Source organism: Mus pahari, chromosome 9 (genome assembly GCF_900095145.1).
Source record: "Mus pahari chromosome 9, PAHARI_EIJ_v1.1, whole genome shotgun sequence".
Taxonomy (NCBI): domain Eukaryota; kingdom Metazoa; phylum Chordata; class Mammalia; order Rodentia; family Muridae; genus Mus; species Mus pahari.
Genome location: NC_034598.1, coordinates 7,908,638 through 7,919,665, shown reverse-complemented (window position 1 = coordinate 7,919,665; position 11,028 = coordinate 7,908,638). Strand labels below are relative to the sequence as shown.

The following is an 11,028-nucleotide window of genomic DNA, read 5'->3' as shown; positions in this document are numbered from 1 at the left end:
AACTCACTCTGTAGACCAGGCTGGCCTCGAACTCAGAAATTCACCTGCCTCTGCCTCCCAAGTGCTGGGATTAAAGGCGTGTGCCACCACGCCCGGCGTAAGCCTTATTAAAATCTGATTCCTCTGGTGGCAAGTCCTTGTGGATCCTCCGTGATGCCAGGGAAACTCGAGCACCTTCATCTTACCCCTCTGCTGTCCCATTCCAGAAGCCAGTTTCTCAATAGGAAAGTGAGGTCCTAACTGTGACGTTTTAAGCACTCTGTGATGACTCCCCTCGGCTTTGTCAGTTTGATGTACCCTGTGTTGGTGGTACTAGGCTCTGTCCTGCTCAGTATAGTCCAGATGGAACTCCTGTTTGGCACAGGTCAAGTGCCACCAGAAACTGCTGGCCCCTTCCACAGCTCAGTGACTGGTGCAGACCCTTCCCAAGGCCTCACGTGCCCCAGCAAACCTTCAAGTCAGGACACGAGATCCACCTTGGCAGGTCCTCAGATCTTCCTCAGTGTGGCTTTTGTTGAGACCATGAACTTATTCATCCTTTAGGTCAAGCCAAAATGTGATCCTTGGCAGAAGAAGATGTTGACCAGACTCAAAGAACGGAAAAGAATAGACGAGCTAATGCACCTCCAGTCAAAGTTTTTGAAGGTAAGAAAATAGACATATTCTATTATGGACAAGAGGCTTGCTAAATGTCATCCTCGAAAAATATCAGATTTTCTTTCTCTTAAAAAAAAAAGCAAACAAACAAATAAGAACTCATTAACATGGGTTCACTATGGAGACTTTACTTTTGAGCCTTTTTTTTCTTTAAATTTTAAAAAATTCATTTTTAAATTCATAGATGTTTTCCTTGTGTGATGTCTGTGGACCATGGGCATGCCTAATGCCACAAAGTCCAGAAGTGGGTGTTGGGTCTCCAAAGACTGAAGTTATAGACAGTTGTGAACCCTCTGGTAGGTGCTAGGAATTGAACCTGGGTCCTCTAGAAAAACAGCCAGTGTTCTTAACCTCAGGGATCTCTCTGTACTCTTATTTAGAACTTTCTAATCTAATCAGCAAACTTTAAAAATCTAGCTAGCCTTTAGGAGAGAATAAAAGTTGTCAGCTCCCTAAGTTTGGTATTGTGTGCACACCTTTAATCTCAGAACTCAGGAAGCAAAGGCAGATGAGTCTGTGAGTTCCAGACCAGCTTGGTCTACATAGAGAGTTTCAGGTCAGCCAGGGTGACACAAAATCCTGTCTTTTCAAAAAAACAAAACAAAACAAAACAAAACAACAAAAAACTGTCAGAAAGAGTTGGGCCTTTGCTTCAGTGCTGAGCTGTATGTGGTGCTGAGCTGTATGTGGTGTTGATCCCTCGACTTGAACTTCCTCATCTCTGAAACAAGGTTGGGTGCAAATTCCCAGGAGACTGACTGTCTTAGCTGCTTTAAGTACTGAGTTCATTATGGAGAAACATGTTCACATTGTTGGGCAGTGGGTCTCCAGGGCATTCTTACCTTGCAGCCCGCATTGATTCACTGCCCAGATTGAACATTTCCCCAGCATCCCCTTCCCCCAGCCCCCCCCCCGAACAACCCCCTTTGTTCCTCTTCTGAGGAACTTGACTCTTTAGAAACCTCAAATGAGCCTACTCAGGCAACACTTAACCTTTTCACGACTGGCCTACTCCAGTTAGCACAATGTCTTGTAGGGTATCCATATTGGAACATTTGTCAGAACCATCTTCTCTTTCAAGGCCGAATAGTAATCCCTTGTAAGTATTTACTGAGGTCTGTTCATCCACCTGTTGGTACATCTCATGGGATTCTGTTACAAATGAACATAGGTGTGAAAATGCCTGGCGTCTTGTCTTCGATTCTTTTGGGTGTACATCCAGAAGTGAAACAGCCGAGTCACACATTTTTTATGTTTATTGTTGCAAACAGCAATAGGCAGGCATTCCAGTTTTGCCACACCCTCACCTACAATGGCTGTTCTACATTTCCTCAGTAGTGCCCTCCTAATGGCTGCATTCCTCAGGCGACGTTTCGCTTATTTCCATACGCTGCTTGGCTGTTCGTACACATGTAGCCTATGATCCATAATCATATTTAGAATGTGTCTGTTCAAGTCTTTTGCCTTGATTTTAAATTTATTCAGTAGTTATGTTGTTATATTGCAGGAGCTCTTTATATATTGTATTTCCTTTATCAGATGTATGACTAGAAAGTGTTCCTCCTGTCTGGAGGCTACTTTCTCAAAACCCAAGAATAAAACATAACCAGCCCAGGGGCTGGAGGGGAGTGCACCACTTAAAGAAAGGGCTCAGTGCTCTTGCAATGGACCTGAGTCTGTCCCCCAGTTCTTATACGATGGCTCACAAGCGTCTATAACTCCAGTTCCAGGGGTCTGACGCCTCTTTGACCTCCAGGAGTACCAGACACATAATGTGGTATACATATATAAATGCAGGTAAAACACTCAAATATATTAAATAAAATAAGTCTAAAAATAAAATTTTTAACTCAGAAAGAAATTGCCAAATCCAGTATTATGAATCTTCTTCCAAGAGTTTTATATTTTCAGGGCTTAACTTTTGTCTGCAATTCATTTGAAGTTAATTTCTGCATGCAAGAATAAAATTTCACTCTTCTGCATTTGGCTGTTTGGTTTTCCCGCATCATCAATGCAGACCATATCTTTTCCTACTTGGTGGTCTTGGCGTTTACCTCTGAGCTCCATTGACCTGTGTCCTTATGCCAATGACACATTATTTTGATGACTGTTTATCTGAAATACTTTCTGAACTCAAGAAGTGTGAGTCCCCCAGCTTTTCCCCCTCTTTTAAATTATTTGGCTCTTGGGAAGTTCTTTAAGATTCCGTGTGAATTTTATGATGATTTTCCCACCTAAGCTCACAACACATGCTCTGTTCCATGTGGAAAAGTCAGGGAAACGGGTTCACGTCTGTGTCCTTAGGGAGCACAGGCTGCCTCAGGACATCCTACTGCCACCGTCTTCGTCTCCTGGAGCTTCCTGACAGAGGGCAGTGTGCACCAAGAGCTGATGGGCTTCTCTTTCCACTGGTGTAACACTTGTGAGAATGCTATCTGAATTTTAAATACGCTGTCACAGACATCTGAATTTACATGGTGTCAAATGAATGAATGTATTTAGGTAACCATAATGTTTGAGTTTAATTAATCTTTAACATGGGGTCTCTTATATCCTAGACTGGCCTCAAACTCACTCACGTAGCTAAGGGAGACCTTAGATTCTGATCCACTGTCATCTACCCCTAAGTACTGGGATTACAGGAATGCACCACCCATGGCAGGCACGTATGGCACTGGAGAGACAACCAGTAATTGCCTGCGAGCCAGGCGAGCACTCACACATGCTGTAGCCTCAGTCTGGATGTTTTTAATGGAATGATGTCCCACTCCAGGCCCCTTCGAGATTCTTGTTGAAGAGAAGGGGTCCAGGAGCCAGTGAAGAGGCTCAGTGGGTAGAGGCACTTGCTGCTGTCTGACAACTTGGGTTTGATTCCCTAGATACACATGATGGAAGGAAATAGCCTGTCTCTCAAAAAATCACCCCCTGACCTGCACATGCATGCTGTGTCACCCACCTACACACACACACACACACACACACACACACACACACACACACACAAAGTTTACAAAAAGACACAAGAAGCCTTCTTGTGTCTACTTACCATCTCCTCTCCCTGTTCTATTTAAGATTTCTGACCCCGTGCGAGTCATGCAAGTTCTCCAGGATCATGCTGCAAAGACAGTGCGTGTGGCTCCGCACCACCCATCTCTCCCACCTGCTCCGCCTCCGCATCCACGCAACTATGACCAAGTCTGGCAGAATATATATAGCAACCCCAAGCTCTACCAGGTAGGACAGGAACACACAATCCATTTGCCTTTGGCTCCCTTTGGCCCCGTGAGTCACCTTCAGCAATTCACCCTCCGCATCAAATCTCTATTATCTATGCAGCTTAATTACCATGATAGTTAATAATAATAATTAATGTATAATACTTATATAATAATTCAGAATAAATAAGAACAAGAGAACAGCAGAGTTTCTCAGAGAGAAGAACATACAGGTGTGCACTGTATTGCTCTTGTTCTAGCCAAAGGCTTCCACAGATCTACATCGGCAAGGCTGCGAGTCCTGTGGCGACCAGAGCAGAGTGCTGAGCCAATGGGACACTACATGCTGTTAGCAGTGGGAAACACCAAAAATAAGAAGAGATTTAACATAAATGGTGGCGCAAGATCAGCATGAGGGTATCTCAGAGGAGACAGCATGTGAGGGGGAGAGGAAGACTTGTGTGAAAGACACTAAAGACAAGCTGCCCTTTGGATGCAGTAGGAGAGGCAGGTTATGAACGCCATAAACTCTCGACTCAAGAGTCCTGTGTCCCATAAGGGGTGTGACATATATAGAAGGGTGTTTTAGGGGGATTTGTGTGGCAGCAGTGTGTGGGATAGATTGAAGAAGGAAAACATCACATTCGGGAAGCCAGTCAGAGGACTGTTGTCTGAGAGAGGCACGAAGCCAGTCAGACAGCTGTTGTGAAGAGAGGACATTTCTACACAGTGTTAGCGGCCATTTGTCTTGACCTTGGTGACCTTTGCTTTTGAAACTAGAATTTTCCAGTATTTGTCTGACCTATTCCCTTCCTTAGCATGGGAAGACCCAACTGTGCTCAAAAGGAAAAGGAAAGGAAAGATGGAAGAAGGGAAATGGGAGTTAGGTGAGCTGGGGAGGGAGAGGGAGGGCTTGACAAAGCAGGGCAGAGGGGTGGTCCTGAGAAAGGCAGTGTGGTGTCGCTCCCCCTGACGTGAATAAGAGGAGTGTGAGGGTGAATGGGTTAGGACGCTGACGTGAGTAAGAGGAGTTTGTGGGTGTATATGAGTTAGGAAGCAGGTACTTGGGACTGGGTCTTCCTGGGTGAGAGAGGCAGGTGTTTGTCTGCATTCTCACACAGAAGGTAAGAGGGCCTGTGAGGAACTCTATGGTGACCCCGCAAGACCATCAGAGAGAGCCACATGGCCAACAGGCCAGAGAGTTCCTTTCACACAATTCTGCTGCTCTAGCTTTCCCAATAGGACTTTAGAGTGACGAACAGTTGTAGAAAGCCAAAGGTATAGGGACACAGAATGCTGGGAAAGCCCTGGACGGACAGCCCAGGCTGGAGGAAGTGGGACCTGAAGGAAGGGTTCTAATGTGTTCTAGAGTGATACACACGCACACACACACACACACACACACACACACACTTCTTAGATTTAATCTGTTGAAACAGATCTAGAGAGTACTCAATGAGAAATGAACTGACTACATAGATCAGCAGTAGAAGTGGCCCCCCTGCCTCCCAGATTCCTCCACAGAGAGCACCCAACTGCTGCAGACAGACCTCAGTCGGACCACAATCAGGTCCTCAATCTGCAGGAAAACTCAGGGTTCCGGTTACAGGCGAGCAAGGAGTTGGTGCAGATGACATGGACACAGAGAGAGTGTGTACCTGAATGTAATTTTTCCAAGCAAGCACCAGACTTTTAATACAGAAGAAAAACAAGAAAGCTATGCGAATACATCCACCAAGGTACATCGACACCAAACAAAGAAGATGCATACATAAAAAGCTAGGGGAGCCAGGCAGTGTTTACAACTGAGAATAGGAACAACACTGAATTAAGGTCAGCTAAACACAGGAGCCAGGTGAGTGGTCTGATGCAATGTTAGTCTATTGTTAAACCCACCACCAGGGGTCCTTTAGTAAATACCTGATTATGCTATTCCTCTGGGCCTAGTGAAAAACATGCACCAAGGGAATTTCCTTTTACTAACCCTTTCATGATTAATACTACAGTTCCTCCTAAAACCACAACCCACCTTCTTCCTAGGCCATTGTAAATCCCTGTGTATGGGGGTGACTTGGCTGTTGTTCTAAGTATACTGTGTAGACTAGCCCTGAGATTTCTAGCTCTATGTAATTCCTGGTTACTTTCACTGTCTCTACTAGAGGTAAATTTGAGTGTTACTGAGTAGGTAACATTCTTACTGAATTCCAAGCTCAGGATCAGCTCAAGGACTTCCTAGGACATTGGAACACTGGTGGAGGCTAATTTAACTTAGCTATATGTCAAAATCAATCCTTAAAGGCACTTATAATAAAACAATGCTGAAAGAGAGTACACAGATCCATACACCTGACTAAACACAAGGACAGAATTGGAGCATTCATTTTTTTACAGGATACCACGGTTCCAGGAAATTAAGTTTCTTGTGAACTTTTTACCTTGGGACTGCATCCAGGTTTCTAGGCCTGTCACGTGTGTCACTACTGGAGTGGGTGTAGTACCCAACCATCAGCTGGCATCTCACTGGTGCTGAGGGCTGCTGTTGCCATTTTGCACTGTGGTATATGTCACTGTCAAGAGGACTGTATACCGCCGGGCAGTGGTGGCGCACACCTTTAATCCCAGCACTCGGGAGGCAGAGGCAGGCAGATTTCTGAGTTGGAGGCCAGCCTGGTCTACAGAGTGAGTTCTAGGACAGCCAGGGCTACACAGAGAAACCCTGTCTTGAAAAACAAAACAAAACAAACAAACAAAAAAGGACTGTATACCAGCAAGGGGACATTAAAAGTATCTGAGTCCTCTACTTCCTCAGCCAGACTGACGGGACAGACTGGCGGGTCAGAGGGTGGGGGTGGGACAGAAGGGACAGGACACTCAGTACGAGGTATCTCTGAGCTTCTTGGGGGCTGGATAGTTTACCCTGAGGCTGATCAGGCACCTGAGATTTCAGTTATTAAGGTCTGAGGGCCTGGAGGTGTGACATACTCCTGTAATCCTAGCACTTAGAAGCTGGAGGCAGGAGACCAAAGTCCTAGGGTCCTTCCTGTGCTATAGAGAGTTCAAAGCTGACCTGGGCTACATGAGAACCTGTCTCAAAAGAGAGAAAGAAAGAAAGAAAGAAAGAAAGAAAGAAAGAAAGAAAGAAAGAAAGAAAGAAAGAAAAGGAGAGAGAGAGAGAGAGAGAAAGAAAGAAAGGGAGAAAGGAAGGAAGGAAGAAAAGAAAGGTAGGAACAAAGGAAGGGAGAAAGAGAAATAGAAAATCATAAGGCCACAATCAAAAATTTATCTTCTCACTGGCTGAAAAAGCAGAGGGAGATAGAAGTCTCAGAGGCCTGATGGTTTAAAGGGAGGGACAGCAAGGGGGGGATGGGATTAGATGTTTGAAAATATCATGGAAAATATAGTTTCCCATGATATTTTCAAACAACAAAATCTATATGACATACATATGAGCTCTGAGGGAGTTCAGTCCAGCTCATCTAAGGCAGGGTGCTGTGTTTGACCTAAGACCCGAGGGATGAAGAGGGACCAGCCACACTAGCTGTCCCCCGCATAGGGAAGGCAGCAAGCCGGGTGTGGTGGCACACGCCTTTAATCCCAGCAGAGGCAGGCGGATTTCTGAGTTCGAGGCCAGCCTGGTCTACAAAGTGAGTTACAGGACGGCTAGGGCTATACAGAGAAACCCTGTCTCGAAAAACAAAAACAAAAACGAAAACAAACAAAAAAAAAGAAAAGAAGAGAAAAAGAAATTCCGTGTCAGCAACCAACATTTTTTTTACCTGAATTTTCCAGAGTCATTTGTGAGCTCTCCAAGCATTTGTCCCTTACACAGAATCAAGCCCCACAGGGACTCACATTGCCACATGAATGTTGAGTAGGGGTCAGGTGGGACCCGGATTGAGTAGCTGTGACTGACACCTCAGAGGAGCACTGGGCTGTGGCATCGATCTGACACTCCAGTGCTGTTTTACAAGCATGTGGAAGTTAAGCTTATTTTAGCATCTGTGTGTGTGCAGGTCAAGTGGCTGCTAAGAACCATGGTATCTTTCTCAAAGATGCCCTGCAAGAGGCAGGCAGAGCTCAGGGCACCTCCACACCTAAAAGAACGCAATCCTTAGTTCATTATGGCGCCACCTCAGAGGGAAACTGTTTGCCCCACCCCTAAAGCTTTCTTTAAGGTTTCCACTTTTTAATAAAATGGTTATTTAGTTACAGTCAAGGCTTACAGAAATGTTACTGCCACTCATATTTGTTACTGAGGTGCATCCAACCAGGTGCCTACAGTAGGTGCAGGCAAACTGTGCCCACTCTGTCTGTCTCTGCTCTACCCTTTTCACCAGTGCCCCAATTTGAATTTAACTGTACCTTCCAGGTCTCACCTGGCCTTTTATATTTCCCCTGTCTTTCCCTCTTTATCATGACCTTGACAGCTGTTGGAGTTCTGGACAGGCGAAGTGCACAGATTTTACATAGGTACTGTATTTTCATGTTTGCACAGCAAGCCTTGGCTGACAGCCATCTCCCTTGCCCCTCTGCTGTTCTTTTCAATACCATGCCATAGATCATGATACTTTTCTAGTATGCTACAGGTCACGTGGCCACCCGTGAGTAGCTCTAGTCAAAAGTCTTCTTTTTAATTAATTAACTAATTATTATGTGTGAGTACACTGTTGCTGTCTTCAGACACTCCAGAAGAGGGTGTCACAGAGCTTGTTACGGGTGATTGTGAACTACCATGTGGTTGCTGGGATTTGAACTCAGGACCTTCAGAAGAGCAGGCAGTGCTCTTAACCACTGAGCCATCTCTCCAGCCCAAAAGTTTTCTTTTATTAAAAACCAGGCCTGGGATCTAGGAAGAGACTTTGGCTGATAAAGAGCCTGCCAAAAGCCTAAGTCCAAGTTGGGCATGGTGGAACCTCCTTGAAATCCCAGCACTGAGGAGGTAGAAGCGGACAGATTGCTGGGACTTGCTGGCCAGTCAGTCTAGTCTAATCAGTGAGAGAGAGGGGCCACTGAGAGACCTTGTCCTCAAAATCAAGATGCACTGCTCCTGGAGAACACCATTCACAGATGAACTCTGGCCTCTACATACACATGAACCAGCACACACACACACACATGCACACACACACACACACACACACACACGCATGCACACACACACACACACGCACGCACACACACACACACACATGCACACACACACACACACACACACACACACATGCACGCACATACCCTTATCCTTAAATCTGATATGATGGATGGTGCATTCCTGCAATCCCAGTACAAGGGAACCAGAGACCAGAGAATCAAGAATCGGAGGCCAGCATGGCCTATATAATGAACTCCAGCCTAGGGTACATGGTGAAGCCTTGTCTCAACAACAAAACAAAACCCCACAAATAAATAAAACCAAACGTAGACCTTACTGGCTCTGTGTGTGTCTCAGGAGCGCTTGACTGACATCTTCTAGACCTGGGCTGAGTTCAAGCAGGGAACGGGGAAGGAGCAGGCTTGGTCTTCTTAAGTCTTGTAATGTTAGAATAGACACAGAAGCAAGTTTCCAGTACAGAAGATGCACTTCCTCCATCAGACACCAATAAGCATTCTGGTTCCCCTGTGCACATGACATGGGTTAGTTTACTTATAGTAGCAATGATGCTATTACCATTTGGTTCAGTTTCTACTTGCCGTTACTTCCAAAGGCCAACCTTCCTTTCCTAACACAACTCTAATTCTGTATTGACTCCAAGGTCTGGATTTGGGAAATAAGGAAAGACATCAAGTTTGCTTATTATTGTTACTTGGTGATGGTGTATGATCAAGATAACCCTGGATCAGATGGACCAGGGGTTTTAGTAGTCTTTGAAAAAGATAAAACCTATTTAGCTATATCCTGATCAGGACAAGGAAAGGGCCAGCCAGGCTGTGCAGCATCTCTGGATCCCATGACCTGTTTGTCAGGTCAGTGTCCTTGCCACCACCCTGAGAAAGCACACATTGAATGATCTTCTTCTGCTGGTGATGTGTAAGGAGCCAGTATGAACTGGAACCTCATGGAGTGGTTCCTGGCAGGAAGCAGCACGTCTAGGCTGCAGCACCAGTGAGCAGAGGTGGAACCTTTGCCCGTTCTCTGGCTCTACACCAGAGATGCCTGCCTATCACGTCTCCAGACTGACTCCAGAGATGGGTGGAGGCAGTTAGTCTGAGAGCCCAGCTCTGTCTGCCATGAAGTTTCAACAAGTGCAGCCACTATACCTGAGATCACATGGCCTGAAATGGAGTCCTAGCTGTCTTCTTCCTGTCCTAAGGTGGGTGGAGAATTGGGTTTGGGAACCTACTTCTCTGGGATATTCTCAGAAGCTGTAACATGACTGGCACCTTGACTCTCTCTTCCTGTGCCCTGCTCCATTAATCACAAGGCTACACTGACTCGTAGGGGAGGCTTGGAAATGTCAAGTTCATCTGATGGCCCAGTACCAGGACGGTCGTCAGTTGCAGGAGAGAAGGTGGCAAAGGTCTATTGGAACACTCAGCGGGTTCTGCTGTGAGGACTGCAGTCCCATGGAGCGGGCACCAGAATAAGCACAAACCAGATGGGTTTCCTCCTTAGCCTCTGCCACTGGGTCTCCATGAATGAGTGCCCGTTAGGAGAACGGGCTGTGTGTCTAGGGATCAAAGGGAGGGTAACTAGGAGAGGCTGCTCAGAGGGCCAAGGGCAGACCACGGAGAGCACCAACTCCATGCCTGTCCCTGGGGTCCCAGGTAGATGAGCAAAGCCTCTGACCACCAGGAGAGATGAGTGTGTGAGATGCTTACATACAAGGGCCCTTACTAAACTTGAAGTTCCAGCCAGTCATAAGGGGCGTTGTCTCAGAAAAAGAAGGGGTGGTTTATACAGAAGTGACTGAACACAAGGCAGCTGATGTCCAACTGCAACTTCTAGCTGCCACCGCAGGCACATGCAGGCATGTGCATACACCCACACACATTTTCAAGCATGCAGACGTGCTCACGTGTGCATGTATACACATACACACACATACACACACACACACACATACACACACACAGAGACAGAGGTGGGGGGAGGATTTCAGAGAGACTCAAGGGTCCTGGAACTCACTCTGTAGACCATGCTAGCCTCGAACTCACA

At 46.1% G+C, this 11,028-nt stretch overlaps 1 protein-coding gene across 1 annotated transcript in view; it reads left to right on the top strand.

Annotated features, from left to right (window-relative positions):
• Nucleotides 1-11,028, top strand: part of LOC110326726 — a 197,547-nt gene that overhangs the window by 52,563 nt on the left and 133,956 nt on the right. Inside the window, exons 10-11 of the mRNA XM_029542536.1 lie at nucleotides 544-645; nucleotides 3,730-3,891. Coding sequence (XP_029398396.1) covers nucleotides 544-645; nucleotides 3,730-3,891 — 264 coding nt within the window. The remainder of the gene's footprint in view (nucleotides 1-543; nucleotides 646-3,729; nucleotides 3,892-11,028) is intronic.